At 37.7% G+C, this 26915-nt stretch overlaps 1 protein-coding gene across 1 annotated transcript in view; it reads left to right on the forward strand.

Annotated features, from left to right (window-relative positions):
- The window catches only part of GABRA2 (gamma-aminobutyric acid type A receptor subunit alpha2), a 59539-nt gene that overhangs the window by 21676 nt on the left and 10948 nt on the right, over positions 1-26915 (forward strand). The window contains exons 4-8 of the mRNA XM_009641241.2: positions 8506-8573; positions 19111-19331; positions 20429-20511; positions 23450-23593; positions 24970-25122. Coding sequence (XP_009639536.2) covers positions 8506-8573; positions 19111-19331; positions 20429-20511; positions 23450-23593; positions 24970-25122 — 669 coding nt within the window. The remainder of the gene's footprint in view (positions 1-8505; positions 8574-19110; positions 19332-20428; positions 20512-23449; positions 23594-24969; positions 25123-26915) is intronic.

A 26915-nucleotide genomic window follows, 5' to 3' on the forward strand; every position in this document is an offset into this window, starting at 1 on the left:
AAATAATTAGATATTGAGCAGAGACTTCAATTTATGTCTGCTACGTCCCATGAGTACTGCTAGGCTGTGGAATCAGTCTCTTGCTTGTTTTCTTGCTTTCTCTCTCAAAGTCTTTCTGGCCCAGTAAATTTGTAATTATTTATAGTTTGAGGAACTCGTTGGGACTTGGTTGAGAGCCAGTTCTTTAAGCTGCTTGGCAGCATCAGGATATTTTTGCCTTAAGGTGGAAATATAAGCAGCCAGGGAATTTTAGGTACTGACAATGTTAGACAGGAATTTGGGACTAAAGGGGATTCAGACAGATGTAAGTGCAAAATTTAGTCATTATGATCTGGACCACAGAGACATTCAGATTAACTTTTATTGATTTAAGTGGAAACTTGGAGCTTAAATAACTTTGTGGAGCTTGTCCAATATACTTGAAGAGATAATTGGGCACCAAAATCAGTCGTTAGCCCTACCCTTGAGTGACTTTCTCAAACTTGCGGAGGAAGCCTATAATGAAGTTAAAACTGCACCTCAAATGTCACTTGTATCCAAGGCTCTTCATTCATAGGACCCTTTGGAAATGTGTTTGTTACCTGAAGTAATAAGGTTTCCAAATTAAAGGTCTCTTGATAGAGAGAGAAGAAAAAGTAGTAAAGATGTTCTGTGTATGTGATCTACACTCTTTTCTTCTTTTTGAGAGTTAAACCCCAAATCTGTCATATGCATGTGAAAATTATCTTAGTAATGTGTAAATGTATCTCTCAGCATAAAGAGAACTTCTTAATGTTGCATTTGCTAGCTGGAAACAGTGCTCTTGCAGTTTGCACCAGTGTCTTTTACACGCAGGACAAATCTGAGTAACTACCCAACTATGGAGATATATAAAGTGTCCGAGTTGCACATATCATTCTGTGCACGTTTTGTTGGTAACCTACACCTAAAAAAGACATTAGCTCGGCTAAACACACATCTGAAAATATTTTCCCCATTCATATTTTTTGCTACAGAAGAAAAGGATGTTGACAGTTAAGCTTAACATTTTTTGCAGGTTAATGTGTGATTTTTAAATGGTCAAAAAGTATCATTCATCTCTAAGGATACACCTACTTTTAACTGAAGTGTTGTATTACAGTAAGTTCTCCCTCAAGTTTATATTTTTCTGCTATTTCGGACCAGCTATGTTCAATTTCAGAGTAATAAATACTACTTTTCTGAAACAAAAAATCCAGTTCAAGAATGGGCTTATACACAGGACCAGGTATTCAGTTAGTCTAAATGACATAATGGTATTTATTTCAAGAGTACCCTATTGCTTTAGAGGGTTACCCGACTTGATGAGTTCTGTATAGGCCTTTGGAAGGTCTCTGATAGTCTTTACAGGGAGCTGTCTGTTTAGTATATGATATGCCTGTTAATAGGTACAAGCTCTTCAGAGGGATATCAGTTGGGCTCTATTAGCCTACTGGCTTTCAATTCCTGTATCTTTCTCCAGGATATATTCTTGTTTCGGTCAACACCAGGAGAAATCAAACACAGCACCTGGTTCAGGTCTCATTTATACCACAGTGAATCAAGAGAGCAACTGTTAACAGTAACACTTACAGGTATTACTAGGTCTTGCTGGTAAGCTTACTCTATACCAGCTTCTTTAAAGATGGAGATTTGAAAGAGAAGTTTACTTATATGCTCATACTGAGAAATTGTCTTGCTGGTAGATTGAGGATAGAGTGAGACTATTGGAAGTGAAGCGCAGTGTTCCAGGAAGGAAGTGAATTTGTTTCTTCTCACAGTTGGATTCAATTTAAAAATTGGAAGTGTATTTATGTAGGCACATGGGGCTTTGAAACTGTTGTAATTTAACAGTGGATAATGAATGAAGATGATGAGTAGTTGGATAGATAACACTGTGTCACATAAAGCACCAAAACCCAAATATAAAGAAGAACTGGCAGAACAGTAGTTTGAAATTCTGCATTCCTATGGATTTTGCTGCTCTTATGGCTTCACGTTGCATGACCTTCTCTGACCCCCATCCCCTGCCAGCCAGAGAGTGTGTTGACGTGTAAACAGATACACTAAGGAGCTTGTCAGATAAGGACAGCGTGTTGAGTTGGAACAGTGTTTGATGGATTAAGACCCTGGCTGTTTCACCTGTGCAATTCCAGACTTGTATTATGAATGACAATTTCAAAACCTTTGGGCAACATTGCCAAGCATGCCCTTGGAGACCATATTACAATGTCAGAACAATGTCAGTTCCAGTTAAATAATTTTTTATAGCAAAATAATTAAAGTAACATCAAGCTTTTGACAGCATTTCCACAAAACCTCAGAAATCTTCAGTTAAGGCTCCCACAGCACTGCAGCTTGACCTCCTTTTTTTATTTTTTGTTGACATAGTTAAAGAGCAGTATTTTATTTTCACTTTTTTTTGCAGCCCTTCAGTTACAGCCTTGCAGTGTTCTCCTGGGTACTATTTACTCTACATTTAAAATAATGTTTGTAAGAAATTGTTTCATGCTATGCATTAGAAATGTGTATATATATTTTAAAAGCTCTGTCCCACCAAGAATACTTCTGATGGTTTTGGATTACCTCAAACAGATTGGATTTTTTTTTTAGCTGCCCAAACCCTGGATTTACACTTTTATTGACTGTAAATTCAATTTTTTTTTTTTAAAAAAAAGTCCAACCCAATCTACTAGCCTGTTTTCTTGTGATGATAGCCCTGACACATTAATGGATAATATAGCCAGCTTCATGCAAACAAACATCTGGAACCTTGTTGATGGTCCACTCTGAAGACTTTGCAATGACCACGGTCCTTTCTTCTCTTCTTTTAAACATACCTAGAATGATCTATGCGTGTTTTGTGCCTCCTCTCTGTGACGAAAAGATTGTAGATTATTTTGGTGAGAGGAGAGAAGGAATGACCAAAACAGAGACCATTCTCAAATTTGAGAAATGTTCAGCAAATTTATTTCAAGAAAGATAATCCTGCCTCAGAGTTCTCCAGGAAAGGGAGAACTCTCAGGTGTGCCTAACCCTGCATGTCTAGCTACCCCATGTTGCAGACACTGGAACCCTGTGTGCCCCTTCAGAGATGCAGGCAGCTGAGAGGGACCATTGAAAGAAAGCAGAGAAGTTTTGAAAACTTCCTGGTAGGCAGCAGTCCAATGGAACTAATTCAAAATTGAATTGCCTCTGGAAATTTCCAATTCTGACAAATTGGTAAGTGCTGATGAGGAACCTTTTCATCCGACTTTTCTGACCATGTCCATTACTCAACCTGTGATTGATTAGACTTCACCCACTGCAAATTCTCTGCCAAGCAGCGTACTTCAGCTGACCCAGCTCTTATACTAAGGAGCAAGTCAGCAGGACTTCAGACCATCAGAAAGGTCAACCCAGCAGCAGGAGAGTTGGCATCATGGAATGGACAAAGTTCAAAGTTCATCATGGAACAGACAAATGCTATTAAAACAATCTGAGGACTGGAGCACCTCTCTTATGAGGGTAGGCTGAGAGAGTTGGGCTTGTTCAGCCTGGAGAAGAGAAGGCTGCGGGGAGACCTGATTACGGCCTTTCAGTACTTAAAGGGGGCCTATAGGAAAGGCAAGGAAAATCTTTTTAGTAGGGCCAGCTGTGACAGGACAAGGGGTAATGGTTTTAAACTAAACCAGGGTAGGTTTAGACTGGATATAAGGAAGAAATTCTTTACAATGAGTGTGGTGAAACGCTGGAACGGGTTGCCCAGAGAGGTGGTGGAGGCCCCATCCCTGGAAACATTCAAGGCCAGGTTGGACGGGGCTCTGAGCAATCTGATCCAGTTAGTGGTGTCCCTGCTCACTGCAGGGGGGTTGGACTAGATGACCTCTAAAGGACCCTTCCAACCCAAAACATTCTATGATTCTATGAAAGGCACTGATACCAACTCCAACTAAGCTCTGAACTCCTCTTCTAATTTTTTGACTAGTCAACGATGTAGACATTTTCCAGTGTAGATACTTAACATTGGACAGCTGAAGCCAGGTTTGGTAAATGCCTGCACTTCACATTACTTTTTTTTTTCTTCATTTAATCCTTCTGCCTCAGCTTCCCAAGTACAGAAAAATGCAGGTAATAAAATTATCTTCAGAGAGAGGTTAAAATAATTAATGTTTGTAAAATCCCAAATGTAATTAAAGCACATGGTAAAACTTCCAGCTAAGGATAGATAAGGATCTATAAATCTTCTGCAATTTGGTATATTTATTGCTTTTTCTCACCTTTTTTTTTTTTCAGTATCATTATTGTGACAGTTCAAGTAAGGAAAGGGAATCAGAAGAAACCAGTACTTGAGAAACATGTGAAACATGACCTTAATAGTTATTGCTTTTACTACTTCCACAGGATATGTTTTTCTTCCTCTCTTTATTCTTAACTTTCCTGAATCTTTTTTTGTCAGTTTACCTTTGGTTTCCATCTTCTGAGAAACTGGCCTAAGCTAAGTCAGTAAGGCTTCTCTCTTAACACTTATGACCAAGGCAAGTTAGAAACAATGCTATAATAGCATTTGCTGAATTTCAGAGCACTTCATATGGTGATGGCATCTACATGGCATATTCTTTGCCCGAGATTTTTTCCCCTAAAAGAAGCATCAGAAATAGAAACTATATCCTTACCCTTTCCTGTTCCTGTTTCTTTGTTTAACCTTCACAGGCAGTGATTCAGAATAACTTAAGAGCTCACAAGTATAAATGAGTCAGCCATCCCTCCTCCCAACAGAGGGTTCTTCTTTAAAAACTAGACTGTTTTTCAAAAGCACTAGGCCTCCATTGATTTAAGCACTTCTGAAAATCAGGGCTTTTCGTTATGTGTTTACATGTCAATTGAAGAAAAAGATTTTGTAGTCCTAGTGAAAAAAACTTGTCCTTAATTTTTCTCACAAAGAATAGACTCTAGGTTTGTACATGAACACATGTTGTATTGAACATTTTTTAGCTGAGTACATTCCTTTGGCTTTTTCACAAGCACTGATGATCCAGAACTGTTTGAATCTCCAGTGGGCTATGTGTGACGACTTGTGCTGTTCTTGACAGAATGTGAGTTATAAAAAGCCTGTAACTGTGGTGCCTGCTGGATGAATTCTGATTAGAGAGTCCATCTGAAACTGTGCTTTGTGCCTCTGAATTGTTCTCAGTACGTTACAAGCAGGACAAAGTGGTATGTTTTAATACAGATTTTATTTGACAAGCATGTATTTTTTCAAAGCAATAACTACAGTATTTGTTGTAAAAAAGGAGGATTCATTTTTTCTTTTCGTGGACACTGATTCCAAAACCCTGAGTTCAAATTTGTGATTCAGAGGAATCTTTATTGTAACACTATGTAAAGTAACAAAGAAGAAACAGACACAAGGCTCAGGCTACTAAGACCAACAGATGGTAACAGGAATAATCCAAGGTTTATTACATTTCTGCTTCTTTTGTCTTTAAGGACCAGTTTCCTTGTATGCAGGGTATGAATAGAAACTTTTAAAATAGGAAGAATTTTGAGAGAAAATGGGAGGCAGAAGTAAAAATCTGCCAGTTCCTTTTTTGTGTACTTCCTCCTTTTTTTCCTGTCTTCCTTTGTTCTGTTTTCTTATCCTTCCTTTTCCTTTAGTCTTCTCATCTCTTGTAACTTTTCAGCTTCCCTCGTCCCTTTCATACCCTGTTTCAAGACACTCTACCCACTGCCTTCAGTCTCTGCCACGGTGTGGCTCTCGCCTGAGGAGAAGCAGCCTGGTGGACTGTCTGTCTTCAGGATGAACCCTCACTTCAGGGGAGAGCAACTGGTTGCGTTGAAACTCACTGTTCTCACCATTGCCTGGAGCTATGGTTTAAGGCAGTTTTGGCAAAAAAAGAAATAAAGTTGCATGACTAATTTGCATCCATTTCCCTTCCTGAGGCTGTCGGGGATGAATTTGCCCCAGGACTTTTTATTACACATTGAAGTGCTTATCTTAATTGTGACAACCTGAAATGAAGCTCTTGCAGCTGAGGATCTTGCAAGACTCTTCTTCTTCCCATCCATCCCCCCTCCACTCCCAAGCCTTGATCCTTTCGTCCAAGGATCTGAAGTGATCTGAAGTGAGTAATGCACACCAACAAGGGGAATCTACAGACTTGTAAAAGCATTCAATAATATGTTGCGGTCAGTTTGTTTATTCTCAGCTCTGTCTTCTCTGTTCATTTCTGATGGGAGGATGGATCCAGAAGTATGTAAAAATAATATGATAGAATATGGGACTTCTTTTCTTTTTAATGAAAACTTAAAATGCAAGGCAAGCCTGAAGATTCCATATCCTGTAGTTTACTATATGCAAATGGTAAAGTCATTCCCACGTGTCAAACAATATGTCAGACGCAAACAACTGATAGCAATAGGGTGAGGTTACAAGAGGACCAAGCTTGCAACCACTTGGGGTGGTGGGTGTGTGTGCAGGTGAAGATTTGCCAAGTGACTTTGTTGCCTATAGTAGAGCTCCTTCAGATTATACCAGTATAATTGAAATTCATCTTGGTTCTCTGCTGTCAGGATACTTGCTTGTCAGTCACATTTTTGTAACACCAATGTTTTTCATGGAATTGTAATTAAGATTTTGTGTTGCCATTGTAGTACAGGCCAAATTTCAGAGTATACGCCAAATTTCATTTAGTCCCTGCAGCACTGTTTTACCCCCTGAAGAGTAGCTCTCTTGTCACTTTTCCATTTCATCTCAGCCTGTGCCAGGTAACCATTTGGATAGTATAATCTTTTTTCCTGGAGAATCTCCCACACGCAACATGCAGTCACTAGTCTTCTGAACTGCACCTGTGGATTCTGGATGATATTTCAGCCAGACCCATACTTTATCCTTGTTGAATACTAAGAACAGTGCAGACTCAGCACGTCTTGTAGTCTGCTGACTTAAAATTAGTTTGTAAGATGTTTGGAGTAGAAATCAACTCAACTTGTGTATGGATGCTGCATATGGGATTGCAGAAGTCTCTATCACACAAATAAACATCTCTCAGGATGTGCCGGGGGAGTGTGCTTTTGAACTTTGAGTGACACACAGTAAGAGTCAGCCTTTATTTATTTGCTTAAAAAGCAGATACGATCCTGGAAAGAAAATTCTTTTGGGTAGGAAAGGCTTTACAAAGTCATGTATTGTAATAAGCACACGTCTAGTGTTCAGCCGGAGAAGGAAATTTGAGTTTCCTTAAAGGTAAGAGTGCAGGAGTGGGCCTTCCCCATGCTCCAGAAGTTTTCTGAAAGAACTGTATCACCACATACCTGCTTTGGGTGCAGCTACATCCCTTTGAAAATCCACTGCTCCCCATGCAGCTGCTCACAGACCAGCCTTGCCTTTGCCTGGCGGCTGGTAGAGCATCTGCGTCATGGGTGAGCACTGCTGATTTCTCCCAGTAGAGGGCAGTGATGGTACTGTTGGCCTCAAGTAAAATCTGCCTATGCCACGTGTTTGTCAAAAGGTAGCTTTTAGGAATATAGAAGCTATTAACTATCCATATTAAAGGATGATTAAATATGGAAATCATAATATAACAGCAGGATCACTCATATAACAGGCAGCTGTATTATTTTTAGGAACAGAAAATTCTGGGATGAGTCAAATTGCAGCTAGTTGTATTCAAATATTTCTTCTCCAGCCAGCAACTGGCTTTAAGGCAGAGAATTCCTCGTGTTGACTGTCTTGAATGCAGACAGTAGTTGGCAACTGCTGTAAGAAATTTCCTGCGAGAGTGTGCTATCCCTCTTAGTGAATATCATTCTATTTTGAGCCTAATTGAAAACTGAAGATAGAAAACTCAGCAATTATTTTTCCCTGCAGTACAATATTTAATATTCTGATTTCATGGCTGTCTGACTACAATGATTAGGAAGAACGTTTTCTTATAGTATTTACAGTACCACAACAATGTATCAGGAGCATTGTGTATCAAGGGAAGGAACTATTATGTTAAAATATGTGGCACTTAAAAACATACCAAATTAAAAAGTAGGACGCTGTTAAGGGTTACATTTGGTGTAGTCAATAATTGCCTTGTAAGCTTTTTCTTGCCTTTGGCTTTGAAAAAGCTGTTCAGGATGAAGAAAACAGCCTTGAACTAGAAAGGCTTTAATAGGAATGATCTGCAACAACAAAGATAACACCTCTGTAACAAAGGCATTTTATGTTTAGATCTGTACGACTGTGTTAAGTCCAAGACAGTGTGGTTATTTTTGCTGGTGGGGAAATGGAAAGTATGTGTGACGGTGCTGGTGGTTGTATAGTCCTTTAACTTACACCAACTACTCAGTGGGACAAACTCTCACCTGATAACCTCTGTGCTAAGTGGGGGAGAGACCCCCAGTATTTCCAACAGGATGCTGGTTACGAGAAGTAAATAAGGACAGAAACTTGTTCAAAATGTCTCACAATTTTGCACAGAGAGTTTGAAGAAGTACTATAAATTTAAAATGTTTGCTTGTTTTTTCTTTTTGTATCAGATAGTATTACTGAAGTCTTCACTAACATCTATGTGACCAGTTTTGGACCTGTTTCAGATACTGACATGGTGAGTTTCTGAATCTTTTGCATATATGGTAAATGGTGTAAGATAATTAACTTCCTTTAAACTTGTATTCAGCTTTTACTTATTGTGGACAAATTTGGAATAATTTCATTGAAGTCAGGAGGTGCCAAATCCCATTAGTTCTACAGATGGAAGTTGGCTTATAGACCTTACACAGTAAGTACACTTATCTGTTTAGTTTGGACCAGCGAATCTTCTGATTGTCCCCGCTGACTGTACTTCGGTTCATATTCTGGAGCAGTCCTGAGATGGGTGAACTGGATTCCTCTTGGATGAAACTAGAGTGAAAGGTGCACTGTAGGAGCACACTTGATGTTGGTAGCCTGAGGGACCTGACTGGTGTCAGTCTAAACTAAACTTCTTGAAAGGTGTAGCTTGGAAGTTGGGTCATCAGCACCATTGTGTTGTTCTACAGATCTGCCCTTCATAATTTGCACTATTTAGTAATGATTTAAAGGAAGTCAGTGACATTAAAAAGAAAGAAACTGTCGAATATTGCTCTGGATTACAGTTTTTCATGAAAACAGCAACTGAAGAAACTCTGGGGAAAGGGGTCCTTTGTAGGCTCACTGCAAATCATACACAGATTAGGCAGAATGTGTCGCACCAGGGAGAAAGATCTTTGTGGTTATAACATCTCTAAAAGGAAAGAAGGGAAGGACAATCTGAAAGTTACTTTAGTTGCCCTTGCCATTCCGGCAAGAAATTATTTCTTGCATGAAATTATTTTTTGAAGTGTTTTCAACATTCATGATATATAAGAGACATATAAAATACTACCTATGTGTATCTACAGGTATTAAAAACTAATATTTTTAAAAACAGGCAATATTTCCTTCTTCTGTGAAAAATTTCAGGTTATGCATCATACAAAACAGGAAACATTTTGATGCTACAAGCTAGGTTGCAATAAAACTAAATATTTCATGGTACAGTGTACATTTAAAAAGTTATTTGCTCACTGACTAACAGGTAGTTATAGATTTGGAGAATATATTCTTGGTTTTTGTGTTTGGTTTTTGTGTGTGTTAGTTTCAGTTTTCAAGATTTGTTTTGACTGTGATGAATGCATTACTGAGGCTTCACATGAAAAGTCATTTCGTAGGAAAAATAGACATTTATTTTCTTTTTGTCACTGTATATGTTACTGATTCTCTTGAGGTGTTTTTTCCTAATGATGTTAAGTTTCTGAAATTATTCTATTACTAATTACAAACCCAAGTATCCACAGCTATATACAAAGCTGATATGAACATCTTGACCTTGTTAGTCTAGCATCTCATGACTTCACAGTGTTTACACTTACAGTATTCCTCTGAAATGGGGAGATGATACTAACCCAATTTTAAAGCTGTGGTACTGAGGTGCAAGGAGACTTATCCAAGGCCGTGCAAGTCACCTGTGCTTAAATGGGAATTTAATGAAAAGCCTTCTAAGCCTATTCCCTAGCTCCTGAAACACTTTTGACATCAGTGTGTAAACGTGTGTGGAGAACTCTGGGTGTCCATTTGCACCGGCAGATATGACGGCACAGTAAGGGGTCAGGTCATTTGATGCTGCAGCTCTAACAGCTCTGTGCGGAGGTGTTAATTGAAATGGTGCAGTGCATCAGAACGGCAGCTGTTGCTGTAATGGGTCGGTCTATTTGCAGATGAGTAGATAGGTAAGTAAGAGCAGTTTAATACTTACTACTACAAGTTTCAGGCTTAATTTAGCTTGTTCTGTTGATAATTATAAAATCATTTTGAAACGTATGAGCAGTCAATTAGAAAATTTCAACATGTGAGTTTGAAATAATAGCTTCCAAACTATCACATCGTCTGTCGAACATGAAGGTGACATTAGAGTTTTTACCATGAGTGCTCTTTCGTTTAGGTATTGCATTACTGAATTGATAATGTAAACTACTATACAGAGGGTTTACTGACATTTTCTTCTGTGAGTGGTGGAAACTCTGGAATATTCTCATTTTATAAGCTTCCTCCTTAAAAGGCTTCATTAGAAGCAGAAGTTTGACTTTTGCCTATGTACTCCTAAATCTCCAGAGGATCCCAAACTGAATCTCAGATCTTTTCAGGAAGGTTGAGTCCCAGCCCCTGAGGTCCTTTGCTCTCATAGTCATTGCTGCCAGTCGGACTTCTTCCCCTGCAATTTTTCATAGCAACAATAGTCAGCAGATGTATGACTGCACCCCTTTGCATTATCTGTTTACCAGTTTGGGTGTTTTTCCCCTTTGTTAGCATCCTGTGAAGAATAACAGTGCTGAGGAGAAAAGCCTGCTGAAAATGGGAAGGGGACTCACTGCCATGAGAGATGATTAATATGTGTTTATAACATGGAAGAGAGAGGTGGCACACGGAAAATGATGGGTAGATTGGAGCTAAGGACACAGTTGCTGCATGGTGGTGTTAATTCACAAAGTTGATAAAATGTCATTTTAACATTCGTTGTTGTTGAATTGATAACAATTTGTGAGATTTCGGTTTTCTTCACTAAGTATAGTAATTCCCATTAATGACAATATAGTATTGCAAGAAATCTGTGACTCACTATGATTGCTAGAATGTAGGTTTTTATTCATGTTCCCTGTATTTTTCTAGTATCACAATTTTGCCAGAAAATAATTAAGTCCAAGGGAATTTGATCTTTGACTGATTTTAGGCTAGGTGAAGTTGTCATTGATAAATTTAGGAGGTAAAAGCTGAGGCTGAGATTTTTCTCCAAATGTGTTAAGAGTCAAAAACTTTTGATCCTTGTGGATTAACATTTTGACTATGTTAAAAAGATGCTACTCTCTGTTCTGCCCCAAATAGTCAGCTACCAAATCTGTTGACTCTTGACCAGAACTCTGTTGCAAACTGTGCTTCAAGTGAACTACTGTGACTAAAATATGGGTGTATCTATATCAGCTGTGTCAAAAAATGCTACTGTATGTCAACCACAGTATTTAATGTCAAAGGAAATGCCAATATACAACAGGAATTTTCAACTTCATTTTGCAAACTAATGAGAATAAGGAAGGCAAACCAAACCATGGGATTAAACAGATTTTACTTCCACTGTTCTGTCTTTTTGAGCTGTTATTTCTCTGAAATGTTTAAGTTCAGTATTATTAAGTTCAGCCTTATAGGCTTCCAACCAAATCAGTGATACAAATTTATTTTGACATTAGCCTGAGAGAAGAAAAGCTGCATTGTTTAGAAAAACAAACAAACCAAAAATTGAACAGAACAATTAAAAAACAAAGCATATGTGGATTTCCTAAAGAATTATAAGGCTAAATTCTGATTAAAGAGGCTAATTAAAACATTTGTAATCAAATGAAAATATTTAATATTTGAAAATTCTGATATGAAGGATAATTTTGGTTGGATTATGATTTGTAGGATAACAAAATGGAAATCATATAATTTAAACATTGAAACTGATTATTTCTTTGATTTTTCAAAATTAATTATTCAAAGCCTCATAGATTGATGTATCTTTATAAATATATACACTGCTAACTCTGATTTTAGCACTGCCAGCAAGGTACTTTTACAGCTTTTTCTCAGACTTACTTTCTTTCTAGGCTTACTTCACACTTTGCCTTCTAAAATTTCCCAGATATCCATAAGTGCTGATGTCCTTGATAGAACGAAAATAATATAAATAATAAATGAGAAACATATTTACTCCTCAAGCAATAGTTATTGTATGTAAGACAGAGCATATAGGCACTGAGAGCCTTTATATGAGGTCTGCTGTGAAGAAAGCTTTGCCAAGATTTTGCCAGATTTTGCCTGAGAGAAGTCCTTCTGGTTATCACGGGGAGCAGTCTTTCCTGCTTTCCTACAACACACAGTAGGTGGCAGGACATGGATCAGTTTTGCTTGAATATTAAAACTAACAAGCTTTCTGAAAGTTTTGTGTTTTGACTTTCAACCTTAGCTTTTCATTGTCTTTGGGGAATTTTGTTTGCTGTGGTTACATCTTTGATTTTCTCTGTTTGTTTGTACGCAACAGTTTTTCCTAGTTTCTTGATGATAGACCTCTATTCTTTCGCTCTAGAGTCAAGAAACATGAACGTTTCTCTGTAGAGATGGTCATACCCAGCTAGTTCATTGCTACACTCACTTCCGTCTTGTCAGTTTTCAATTAAACTTCCAATAAGCATTTCTGATTTTTCAAATATAGCCAGAACAGAAATTTTCAGTGAATGCTGAAGGTCAAATCCAGAAATGTCCGAAAGGCTTGTTACAGCATCTCTCACTACAGCTCTTTAGAGAGAGTGGCTGAACTGGGAACCGTGTTTCTTTTTTTGTGTCCATTTTTCAGATTTCCTCATTCCGTTTTGTATTTCAGGTTTTCGTTTTTTCTTTGAAACTTGTTTTTTAGCGTTTCTAAGTCTAATTAGTAGCTATGGTTCCTTAAATGGAGAGAAGCTTTACAGGGGTGGTATGATATGTAAGTTAGGACAGAATAAGGCAATGCACCAAGGTGATTTTTTTCACCAAGATTAAGAAAAGCACTGCCATTATTTTACTGTAGCTTTTATTTTAACTCAGTAACGGAAGAGTAAAGAGTAAAAGGCAAACAGAAAAGATAAGTACACTTGCCTTTCTTGGGTGTTGGGGAGCATCTAGGTTGTCTTTTTATCACTGATATGTTTCTGAAAAGTCAATACATTGGTTGGTCTATTGCCTTTTATTATAGGCTCAGGTCATTGTCTTTGCAAGTTAAATCCATAGGCTGAAATTTTGAGGAGGATATCTCACGTGATCTCTTGCAGAATTTCTGGCCTTTTATTCTGTTGGGAAGGCTTGTTCCCCTGTGCAGCATCCTGCCAAGTGGATCGATATTGGAGATTGATTTGTCAGAGGCTATGTCCAAGCCCTTCACTGACGTTAGCTCTCAGCGTTCCTGGATTCCTGTCCCTGGCACCAGGCATCCATTGTGTTTCAGGGTTGCTCTTTCTCCATGTCTGAATAAAAAAAAGGTAATGAGAAGTGTTTGTATTTTCAGTGACAGCAGTGTGGATAGTATCCTGTAGTCTCTTTTCCAACTAATCCCTATTCGTATCTTTCACATTCCTCTCTTATCCTTCCTCAGTGCTTATTTTAGACTCAGAGTTCATTCTACATCAGGTCTATGGAAAGAAAGAGAGAGAAAATAATTCAGAAAAGATCTTTTTCATAAATGGATATGAATAGGAAGACATTCTCTTCCCTAGGCACTATCATTCAAACTGGTTAAATTCATTTGTTCTGATTTTTTTTCAAATACTTCATGTTTAGATTAAATGCTTAGACAAAAGTTACTGAAGTTGGCAGATGAAGCAGAAGTAAAAGGCTTGAAATGAGTTCTTCAAATAGAGGAAAACCATGATACAATTCTCTAGAAATTTGCCACATATTCTTTATAGTATTAAAGTCATATATATACGGCAGACATTACTTACCTATTTAAAAATTATTACATGTTTCTTTGAAATGCAGTGATGGGATAGCGTTTAAGTTTTTAACAGGGTTGTTAAGGGTTTTGACAAAAAATAACCAACAGTGCAGTTTCGAATCACAGCCCTCCTTCATAATGGAGTTTATTCAGAGTATTTTCAAGAATTCTATTCATGGGTGTATAAGATCCGCACCTCCCACAGACCTGAAAGGAATTTCTGTCTGTCTGCTGTTTCCTTCCCTGTTCTGTGTTTTGTTCATATCAGAAGGTAAGTTTTGGGAAAGAACAAATGGACTCAGTTTATACATCTGTGCAATGAGATTTGATGTTAGATACACAGCTAGTAAACTACTTTTACAGAGCCTGAGTAGTCGGTGTTTGTGACTGGAGCATTGAGGGGTTTTTGGGGAGAGGAGAAGTGCATCCTAAACTCTTTCGGTCCTGATATTGTTGGACAATTTTTTTTTTTTTTTTTTTTTTTTTTTAAGAGAAGAGATAAGCAGAAAGCGAGATGGAGATGTTAGAAATGTTGTTTGTCCAATCTGGTAGACAGGAGACAGGACTAGGTAAAGCCAGGCCGTACAATGGTGTACTTCAAGGACTATGGGGTTTTGCAGACTGTTGTAGTGTGTTAGCCCCTGCGTATGCCATTTGCACCATGCATAAGTCTATCGCACAAAAAATGCAATGACCAAGTCAACAAATGAATGATTTGATCCTCTTACTGCAAAGCTAATTTCAGCATTCACTTAAAAGCTTCATCCAAATGCTTAGTGAGGAAGTTTGCTAAATTAATTTGCAGAAATTCCATCATAAACTTGCACTCATCAAACCTACAAATATCAGATTATAGTAAGAATGCAAATACAGGGCAGATTATTTTCTTTGAATAATTGCATTTTTTGCATCTCCTTTCTAAAAGTCCTCCTTGGTTTTCTTGGAATTGGTTTTGATACTCAGTTGCATACCAACCATGGTAGTATTCAACAGTACTGGTTGCATACTAATATTGTTAATGTTTTTAAGCTAATTTGAAAGAAAAAATTGCACATTACCTTAAGGTAGATATGACACCAATAATGTACTTTTTAAGAACTAAAATTAAGAAATTATATCAGTTTAAATATAAATATTAACATGAAGCCCCTATATTGGCTAGGTGAGATTTAAATCCATGAATCTTATGTATTTATCTCATCAATGTATCAAGCACAGTATTTCTGACTGTCTTTAAGGAATCAATAAAAAGGTATGTGTGCCATTTTCGCTTTCCTTATTTTTAGTTTTTTTGTATTTGCCTTTTTAAAGTTTTATATTTTACGGTATTTAAAATTTGCTTTCATGGCTATATATATGTGTCAGTTAATGGCTTTAGCAGTGGTCAAGAAAAGGCAAGTTTTCTTTAGAGAATTGACTCAGAAAAATCTTCACAAGCAGTGAATGAGGAACTCTGGCCTGAACTATTCACTAAACAAAATGCCATGTTCCAGAGGGTTATTAATAAAATGTTCAGTCTGCTCCGCAACAATACTGCTTGCTAATAGACACTCACAATTTTTGAGATGTTTGGAACACTCCCATCTTTACTACAGATGCAAAGACTGCCAAAATCTGCCAAACATTAGCTGAGAGGATTAGAGTACATTTTTTGTTGTTTGAACTTTTCCCATAAAAATCTGGCCTTAGCAAAGAAGATGACTGCCATGTAGTGAGGAAGGTTGATTATACTCAGGTCAGTTAAAGCTTCTCCCAGAGATTCTAATGTCTTTTTTTGCTGTGCATACTGTTGTACACAACAACTTCATATTAAAAGAAAAATTGAATTCCTTCACCATTTTATTCTTCTGACCACTGAGTTGGCAGAGGCTCAAGTGCTTCTTAACACTGTAGTAAGAATCTTATCATCTGTACCTAAAATTTCACGTAAGCTGGTGTAATACATATTTGAAAAATTATATTTAATTGTACTGTGTTAGAACCCAGCTCTGAAAGCACCATTTCAGATACAAATCAGTAGGAAGCATTTGCTTCTCTAGGAATGATCACAGGAATCCTTTGTAGTCCTGGAAGTGTGCTCTTGTAATTTTGTACAGATACTGCGCTATATACTGGAGAATGGTTTGGTAATGTCCTGAGACAGCACAGGTTTTTTCATATAGGACAATATCTGCAGATTGTATGAAATGAGTATCAGGTATTAATTTGAGTCTTTAGATTTTTCTGGAGTCCAGATTTGCATTTCTAAGAGAATGTTAGTCTTGCTTGGAAAGTAAACATCACACAGCATTTACCACAAAGTGGTACATATATGGAATAGGAAATAGTTACAAAATCTTTATGTAGCATCTTTTCATAAATGCTGGCTTTTTATACCATTGATTATATTCAAAATACTTTAATAGTTTCCTGTTTTTTAATTTTTTTTCTATGATAATCATCATAGGGCTGTTTATGTTCATAAGTAGAATAGATCTGGCTCAGGAGGGAACATGGGATCAGTGAATATAGCACTGGGATACAAAAGACATGGATTGTATTTTGCTTTTCATAATCACTCTGTAAATGGACCGGGATAAGTTAATTTCATCTCTGTGCCGTGGTTCCCCTTCATGCGAAATTGAGATCCTAATGCTTCCTTTGAATAATGCACTGAGGTCTATAGAAAGATAAGTTATTTAAGAACTCTGTGAGATTTTTTTGCTGTTGGGATAAATGGAAGAAGATGTTCATGATCATTCCCACCAAGCCTTGTTTTATTCCTTGTTTCCATCTTCTAAATGGGATGTTCTGCAAATAAAGATTTCCAGCATGGATTGGATGGAGAGATTAGAATTCCTTGTGGATCAGTCAGCGATTTATCAGTGGGATCTTTCAAGGCTGCAGCTCAGATTCTCTCCTGCTTATTCCACTTCCTAAGCAGTTGCCATGCATCAAATGTGTTTTTTGAAATGTTGCTGTTTTGATTTAGTGGTGTTTCATGTCTCGTTTTTTTTTTTTTTTCTGTTTTATATCTCTTGTAATTCTTTTTATAGATGTTGGAAGACAGTCAAGAAGTGGGACTTTTGAAATTCTTTATTGATGAAACATTACAAAAACTTAAGATTTATATTCTAATCATTTATGTGCAGGGATATTTGTCAAAGGAACCTGTAGGACTTACCACTCGCTTCTGTTGAATTTCAGTGGGATTTCAAAGTCTCGCTCCCTCAGGCTCTTCTTTCTGCTTCTTTGTACCTCAAACATCAATCTTACCATACATAGCAATGATTTATTGGCAAAGCCCCTCAGACAGAAACCACAAGGAGCCTTTTAGGGGCAATTGTTTTCCTTGAGTTACCTGTATTTCTAGCCAGTTTTCATATATTCCTTTTCCTGATCCTCCATGATTTTTTGCATTTTATGACTTTCCCTGGTCTACAACTGAACTGACAGATTACTTGGGATGTGTAAATGGGATTTTAAGTCACACAATATTTAGCAAATAAATATGAATCAGCAAATAAAACAGGACAATTTAATGTGATCTATCATAGAGAAATGGGCAAACTACTTGTCATGAGGCAGTGTTGCTGGCAGTGAGGAGAGGAAGAAAAGATCAGGTATAATGTCAAAGAAATACATGTTTTAGAAGTGTATACTTTTGTATTTCACAAATATATTTACTAAAATATTATTAGAGATAATAACAACTGGCATTAAAGAAACCCAAGCAAATTAATTTTCAGTGTACTGTAGTATTAGTTTTATTCAATATTTGGTTGAGCAATTATAATTTTAATTGGAAAAATGACTAAGTTGTATTGTAGTAATGTAAGACCTCTTGATATAGCTAAAAACTGTGCTTGTGGTTTTTGTCGGGTTAGTTCATAAGTATCCCAGTACATCATTCCTGTCACAGTTCCTAATGACAACTGCTTTCTCCCCTGCCCCTGCCATGCTCCTTCAGGTAACAGAATTCTCTTTCCTTTATTCCACATGCTTGCTTAGCCTCTGGCCCTGACTTGGAAAAGGTCCTCACAGCTCCTTGGCTCACAGACCAAAGGAGCTGAACAGGGCTGTTGCTTCTCGCTGTCTGCTTAGCACTCCTGCTGTACCACTGCATGATTGACTGAGAAAAAACTTAAGCCTTGTTAATCAGCACATAAGGGAGCCAGCAGAAAGTGACGGGGACTGCCAATACACAGAATACAGTTTGCTTCCAGCAAAGTTTTTAAGCTCTTCCATTTCCAATTTATGTGCTGTGCTGACAGTAGCAAACCACTAAATCCATTTATGGACCAAATTTGAAGTTAGTTGATGAATTTACATTATCAGTGTTTAATCAGAATCTTTTTTATTCCTTTGTTTAGAACATCAACAAAACCCAGCAGATGGGACACCCAGCCCTGAGTGACACAGGCATCTGGTCTAGATCACCAGTCTGTTTTCCCTTGCATCCTTTTCTCCAGACTGTACTGCCTTCCCAAGATCAGGCATCAGAGTAAAGTTCAGCAGACAGTGTGTGTCACCTGTTAATCATCAGCTATTGTTCCCTACCCATGTACTTTTGTTGATAAGATCCATACCACTACAGGACCTTACTTTCCCCTCTGGAAGAATCTTCCTTATATCAGCCTGCCTGGATATATTGCACCTTTTGTGGGTGGCTTTGTTTCCTTCCTTCTAGTCTCAGCCATTCTCTGTGCTCTTGAAATGCTGGGTTACTCTCCTTCAGGTGCATCTGCTGCGGGAACTATTTAATACACTTCTGCATATTTTTTTCTTACTTCTTAATGTGAAATAGTTGTGCTTATTGAAATTACCCTTGTCACACCTACTATGTGTATCAGGTACAGAAATCTAAGTATTGGAAGGGTTCGATATACAAACAACAGCTAGCAATCATGGAGGAGAATGTCATACCCTTCATAAATTGACTTCCTGTTTATCATTCTCAGTATTACACGATTCTGCGTGGTGGTTGTTCTCCCCTAACAATTGTACCAAGGGAATTTTTGCAACCAGAGCTTTTCTGGTTTGGCCCTCAAAAAGCAGATTAATGTTTCATTGTGTCAAAAAAAATCCTATCTTTATTCCATTACAGGAATACACAATAGACGTTTTCTTCCGTCAGAGATGGAAGGATGAGAGATTAAAGTTTAAGGGCCCAATGAACATTCTTCGATTGAACAACTTAATGGCCAGCAAAATCTGGACCCCAGATACATTTTTTCACAATGGGAAGAAGTCAGTGGCTCATAACATGACAATGCCAAACAAGCTGCTACGAATCCAAGATGATGGGACTCTCTTGTACACCATGAGGTAAGTCTTTTCATCTCTTCTCTACTCAAGCTATTTCTCAATGGGATTTTTCCAGAAAATAGTTAAATATGGTTCTAGGAGGACTCTCCTTTGTTTCTTTTATGTCCCAGCAGAAAGAAAGCTCGGAAAATGTACATTTTGCTTCCAATTCTGTTACAAGTCTGTTGGCTGATTATGAGTTAGATCAGTTTTCCTACATGTTCTTCAGTTTTCATACTTCTGTAATATATTAAAAGATGCTGACCACCTGCATAAAGTGCTTTGAGACCTTCAGATGGGAATCACTGTGCAAGAATTGTTAAGAATACTCAAAGTTTATCAACTCCATCTTAGGACGATTGAAATAGTATATGATTTTTGCCTGTTACTGAAACCCTTGTACCAACCATGTGAGCCCTTAAGTAAATTTATTATTAAGGTCAGTGGCAATAAAAGTAAAGAAGAAGAAGAAGAAGAAAGGGTTAATAAGTCCTCAAATTCTTTCCAGCAAGAACTGTACTTGATATTGGGATATTGCTGGGATTTTTTGACAAAATGAGCGAAAGTGAATGCATTGTTAACATCCTGTCATGCTTATACATAAATAAAAATAATAATCACAAGTAACATGGAAAATGAGTAGCAGCAATGTCTGGAAAGAACACAAAGGGATTTTCTTTCTGCATCTTCCATTCAAACTGTAAAAGAAATAAATTCAGAAAACTATGGATCACAGTCCTTTGGCAAATTAACTGTAGTTTATGTGCTTTTGTAATGAGCCTTTGAGAGCCATATAATCACACGCGTACCTCAGAATATTATGAGAAGAAAATGACTGTTCTTAACAACCTGCAGTTACATAATTTATATTTTCGTTTAAATGGCCTTTCCTCACAGTTTTGAGGTCAGTTCTTTCAGGTTTTTGATGTGATAAGTCAATGCCTTCCAAAGGAACACATAAAAGGGAAGAAGCAAGAGCTGATTTAAATTTTAATTAGTTTAATATAACATTTCAGTTTCATCTCCTAAATCAGCATATGAACTCTGTTCATTTCTGTGGAATTTATTTTCTTGTCCTGCTAACTGACTTAAATGCATAGCGGTCTTTTGCCTTTTAGGCTTACAGTCCAAGCTGAATGTCCAATGCACTTGGAGGACTTCCCTATGGATGCTCACTCATGCCCACTGAAATTTGGCAGCTGTAAGTATATAAAGAGAAGTATAGCCTTTGGTCAGTGAATATCTAACATTGCTCAGCATCACTTTGTTTCGGTAAGTTGTTACATGAGAGGTTTAAAGCACAAGATGGTATTTTTTAAAAAAAATTGTAACCGGACACATTGAAATCTCTTTTCTCTATTCAGTGTTGTGTCTTCTAATGCATTTTAAAACTTTCTTGACTCCAGTTAACAGCAAATACTGTGCACCTATTTCAGCACTGCACTGATCTACTTTTATTCCGGCGTGCAAACCGTACCGATGAATGCAGACCTGGGTGCACATAGCCTGTGTAGTATTAATGAAGAGCAGATTAAAGACTTCAAAGAATGCTTGTTTTCATTTATAGAAACATTTATTTACTCTTTATTGTTAATGATACTCGTTTTTACATTCTTAGTCAATGAAGACAAGCACAAATGGCTTCTTGTGATAAAAAATTTTACTCATTAGCTCATCTGCGTGTTACAGACAGGTGGACTTTGATGTCACTAGTAGTGTTTTAACATCAGCATAACTTCATTTACCTATTTTACAGCCTTTCTTCTTCTTCTTTGTGAATTAGGATCACATTATATGTATTTCCTGGATTTTGTACACTAGAAGGTTTTCTTTTTTTCTTTGGCTGCAGCCTACGTTCTCTGCTGGGCCCAGGAAAGGGGATGGTTTTTTTTGAGGAAATGGGTTAATATCTTTAAATTCTGTTTGATTTTACATTACTTGCAGCCAACACAAGTTACAAAACATGATATGCTGCCACTAAGGATATCACTAACCAGATGAACATTGTCAGAGCACTGTGCACACTCTTCATAACCATGACATACACCTTTTCCTTGGAGTTTGGAGCAAGTTAAACCAAGCCTGTGTTTCTGATGATGTTTTCACGGAAGAGGGAAATCTTAGCTATATAGATGAAAGATCATTAGAATTAATAATACTTGTATCAAGGAGCCTTTTTTTCCCTCTAAATATTATATTTATAATACATAATACATCTTAACTAACGAACTCCAGAGATGTTAGCCAAAACCGGCTACTGACTATTAATATTTACATATATATGTGCACATCAAGGTATGTTTGATTTATAAGGTCTGGGAGGAAAAAAGACTCATATGTAGCCTCAAAACAACTTAAAATCACCCATAATAATGAAACTGATACTCTGGCCAAGAGGCTACTTTATAGTACGACTTCATTTGCATTCCTAAGTTGGAAACCCTTCTGACTAGATATATTAGACTTTGTGTCTTTTCTTTTCTTTTTTTTTTTCTCTCTTGATTATTTGGTTGGGTTTTTTTGCTTACTAATTTGTTCTTTTTTCTCTGACCATGGTTTCTGGTTTTCTAGTAAACAGGAGAATTCAAACTGTGAGCAATGTGATTTTAGAAAAGCTGTCTTTCATTTCCCCTGTAGTCACCTGTGCTCCAGCCTGTTGGCACATCCAGGGCTCTCTTTTATTCTGTTCATTTTGAACGGCTTCACACTCATTTTATTTCTTTACCTAGAACTCATTTCTAGACTGCTGTGCATTTTTCACCTTTTATTCTGGGATAGAATTTGAGTGATGAATAGTGGTGAAAATAAGCAGGAATCCTGAGGATTTTGGTTTAGCTGAGGCAAGTCTGCCAGTGGTATGTATTTGCCACAGCTCTTCATATGCTGCTAACCTTACACTGCTAGGAGGATCATTGGCCTGTACAAATGGCTCATTTTTTTTCTATACATAAGAGAAAAGCCAAAGTGAATGTATTGGAGAAGCTGTAGCTTAATAGATTGCCTTTCTTTACCCTTATCAAAAAGTCTAGCCAACAGCGGTGAGGATGGAGACAAATCAGCAACTGGCAAAACTGCTGGTTTGCATTAAAGCAGAGGTCTTCTTGCAGAAAGCTAGAAAGACAGAAGGGAAGTGTTAAAAATCTCTATGTGCTACCCACCTGCTAGATTTTGTTAGTCATGCAAATTGTGGCTAGTTGCATGGAGAAGCTTCTTTCTGGGCCTCCAGAGATTTCTCAAGTGAAAATGTTTGCAGCCCATCAGAAATGTTGCTTTTCTTTTTCATTTCACTACAGTTATGGTATAAGACTTAAAATGTACTTGTCTCAGTCAATCAAAATGAACACACAATTTCTTCCATCAGTGGTTTAGCCTTTTCCTTTCATACTCCATTTGTTAGCAGGGTATTAGACTGGAAAAACTTGCAGGACGTAATTTTTTTCTTTCTTATCTACTGGAGAGGCATTAATGCTGTTTAAAGTACAGTGTTGATTTACTTTCATTCTAGTTTATTTTGACAGACCCTAGACTAAATGTATGTTTGATCATGAATGTACTGAGAGAGCAGCCTGCTTAATGTCAGCGTGTCCCACAAAAAGACGCCAGGGAGTGAAATTTAAGAGGATATGCAGGGAGAGGCACAGAACCACTACAAGTTTGTTAAGGGATTTGTCAGTGAACTTGGCTTCCTGTGTTTAGGTATGAATTCCAGCTAATAATGAAATGCTTGTGATACACTCTCAAAGTGGAGAGTGGGGAGAATGGAAACTCAAAACAATATAGAAATGAATTTTCAAAAATGTTGTGTGTCCTAAATCTTGCAAATTGTTCTTTTCATCTGGCTTACTATGAGTTTTAGGATACATATAATATCTAATCTCTGACAAGTTTTTTAACAGTGTAGAAGATATGTTGTTTGTAATTTAATAGCAAGACCACAAATGAGTGCCCAGTCCCATGCTGCAATAGGCATTTACTCTACAGTAAAGCTATTTTAAATGGCCAAACATATTTTTTACCATGTCATTTTAAGTTTTTGGGGTGTTTTTTTTTTTTTTTTAAAATAAGCAGCTCTTCTAATTCTATGAGTTTTGAAGGGAGCTGTTTAAATTGCTGACAAAATATTTTGTTATTCCCCACAGATGCGTACACAACTTCAGAAGTTACATACATTTGGACTTACAATGCTTCAGATTCAGTGCAGGTGGCACCAGATGGCTCAAGATTGAATCAGTATGATCTTTTAGGCCAGACGATTGGAAAAGAGACAGTTAAATCAAGTACAGGTTAGTAAAAGATACTTTGAAGAAAAAGGCGCTCACTCGGCTATGAGGAACATAGGCATTGCTGGTGGTGTTAGAACAGTCCCAAAAGTCCAAAAGGACTGTTGCACAATGTGAGATATCAGGCATAGTCTATTAATGTATGGTACAAGTAACACATAGCAGCATTTTATTCATTCTTTCAAGTTATTAAGTAACTTGTAATATATATATGCCGTATATATATAAAAACATATATATATGCATATAAATATATATATAATAAATAGCAGAGGTGAACTTGTCCCCAGTGACCATTTTTTAATGCTATCTGGAGCTCAGTCTTGAATCCTAATGTTTGTAACCCAAGACTGGGATAATTATTTAATTTCACATGGCCGCACCTCGAATACTGTGTTCAGTTTTGGGCCCCTCACTACAAGAAAGATGTTGCATTGCTGGAGCATGTCCAGAGGAGAGCAACCAAGCTGGTGAGGGGTCTGGAACACAAGTCATACGAGGAACGGCTGAGGGAACTGGGGTTGTTCAGCCTGGGGAAGAGGAGGCAGAGGGGAGACCTGATCGCCCTCTACAACTGCCTGACAGGAGGCTGTAGGGAGGCGGGGGTCGGCCTCTTCTCCCTGGGAACCGATGGGGGGATGGGTTGAAGCTGTGCCAGGGCAGGTTTAGGCTAGACATTAGGAAAAACTTCTTCACAGAAAGTGTTGTCGGACTCTGGAATGGGCTGCCCAGAGAGGTGGTGGAGTCCTCATCCCCAGACGTATTTAAAAGAAGGATAGATGAGGTGCTTAGGGACATGGTTTAGTGGTGGGATGTCAGGGTTAGGTTAAAGGTTGGACTCGATGATCTCAAAGGTCTTTTCCAACCAAAGTGATTCTATGATTCTATGATTCGATAAATGACACTTTTTGTCTACTAAATGGTGAAGCATGCACGTTACAACCATTTTTTCCTTACATCAGGGTTTTGGCATTAAAGACTGGATTACTCTGTGTTCCTACCTGTGCCAGGCTGTGATGAACCCCTATGATTGCCTTCTGACTGTAGATTAAATTCTCAGGGTGCCTTTGTGTGAACGCAGGGAGTTGCTTATGTACAGAAGCCTGCAGGGCTGAAGTTCTTGTCAGGGCATACAAGAGTTCCTGTAAGTTCCTGAACACCGAACTTTCCTGGAGCTCAGTGGGAATAAGATGTAGTTGTACTCAAGAACTTTCTTATGTTCTGCAGAATACTTTCTACTACAAAATACCTTCTGTGCAGTTTAACCCTAGCACATTTGGTTCACATAAATGTACCAAACTTTCTTTTACCAAAGAAGTGGACTTTCTTAAGATGATAACCTATTTTTTCATTGTATTTTGTTTGTTTGTGGCACCCAGGCGAATACACAGTAATGACGGCTCATTTTCACTTGAAGAGAAAAATTGGTTATTTTGTCATTCAGACTTACCTCCCCTGTATCATGACTGTCATTCTCTCTCAAGTGTCATTCTGGCTGAACAGAGAATCTGTACCTGCCAGGACAGTCTTTGGTGAGTATACTGAGAAGCATTGCCTTTGTTTGCCACAGCTGAAGCTGTTAGGAAGCATGACTGAAGTCTGCTTGGTAAAGGTCTTTTTCATCCAAGTTAGTGTGTTTGTAGAATGTGACACTATTTCTAGTCCAAACAGCTTTCAACTGCAGCTTACAGATATCCTGATAATCCCAAAGTTTTTTGAAATTAGTACATGTGAGAGAACTGTCCATATATCCTGGCTCTTTTCAGAGGAAAGTTTTCACAAAACAGAAAATGATTATAATTTTTCTATTTAAAAAGTAAATTCAGATTATTTTCTGAAATGTCTGTCTTACCTTGATATTATCCAAATATTTTGGTACTTGATAGATAAGCACACTTCTAAATATATTTGTAAAGTAAGCAAATTAAATTTGAATTATTTTAATTATTATTAAACTTTGCAAGCTGCAGTTCTTTAAAAGAAACCCTATTCAGGGGGCCTGAGCAAAACTTTCTCGCTAATTCAAACTGGAGTGTACTGTAAGGCAGCAAATAGCTTCAGCAGCGTTTTTGCAGTGTTTCTCTTCCAATAAGGTTTTGCTCTCTTCTTTATTAAAGCAAAGTAACAAATGTCTTTCTTATCTGCATAACTTGAAGTTCTCTTAATTTGTTTGCTTTTAAAGAAAAAGAGACTAGCACAACAAAAAGTAATGTCTGTGTGGAATCAGCCATCAGAAATGCTGCATAAAATCGTGTGATTAGTCACTCAGTAAACACCATGCACTCTTCAAAAAGTAGGCCAAACTCAAATGCATATTAAGTATGATCCTCAGCAAAGCACTTGCTGTCTCTCCTGGTAGAGAAAATGCCACACAAAACATTGTGAAAATTGCAGGTTTGAATACGAGCCTTATTGAAGTCAGATGAAATGAGTCAGTGGTTTTAGCAGGACCAGAATCCTACCATGTTTTTCCAGGCAGTTATCAGGCAGATTTTTTTTTTTCTTTCTTCAAAATCTTCTATGAATTTGTTCATTTCTGCTTGCCAAAATGCACATTCCTGTTTTCCAGCTTTGCAAGAACACTGTTAAATCCTTCTACATCTCCATCTTTGCCCTTTTCTGTACCCCTCCTATACATTTAGCACAGTGTAACTGGTTTGTCCAAAAAAAAGTCTCACATCTTCTCTTACTAAAATGAACTTTCTGTTGCTGTGTCGTTGGTAACAAGGCACTGCATCAATAACAAGACACTAGGTTCATTTTCCTGGAATGTTGTGTCCCTTCCTGCATACCTCTTTCGCGTTGCTCATTTATTCTTTGTTTAATTTATTTTATTTTTTTTAATAAGTAATATCTGCATGGCAGCCTGCTGCTTTATTCTCCTGGAGGTTTAGCAGAATATGGATAATGAACAGTGTCCTGTTTCAGGATGTCTTGAGGGAATTGGGTAGGATGGTCGCAAAACCAGAACTACACCACCCAGTGATATAAAATCTAAAATCTGTTTACTAAGCACAATAGTGCTGGAGAAGATAACAACTTCCATGCTAGTGTTTTATTGCTGCCGCACAGACATGCACTTCACACACCAGTCAGGGCTCCGTCCCCTCCAAGCGGGCTTAGACTGGCACCCTGAACCCAGGGGAGCAAGACGTATCCAGGCTCTTCCTGATGGAGCAGCCTAGCCCCTGCATGCAACATTTGCACCTCAGGCTTAGCCTTCTGCATTGGGTTGGATGTTCCCTGAGGAGCAATTTCTTAATATTCTTTTACACTCTACATGAGATTGGCAGCATAAGCTGCCAATGGCCTGTCTAATCATGTA

The sequence above is a fragment of the Egretta garzetta genome, unplaced genomic scaffold, assembly GCF_000687185.1.
Source record: "Egretta garzetta isolate BGI_Z169 unplaced genomic scaffold, ASM68718v1 scaffold256, whole genome shotgun sequence".
Taxonomy (NCBI): Eukaryota; Metazoa; Chordata; class Aves; order Pelecaniformes; family Ardeidae; genus Egretta; species Egretta garzetta.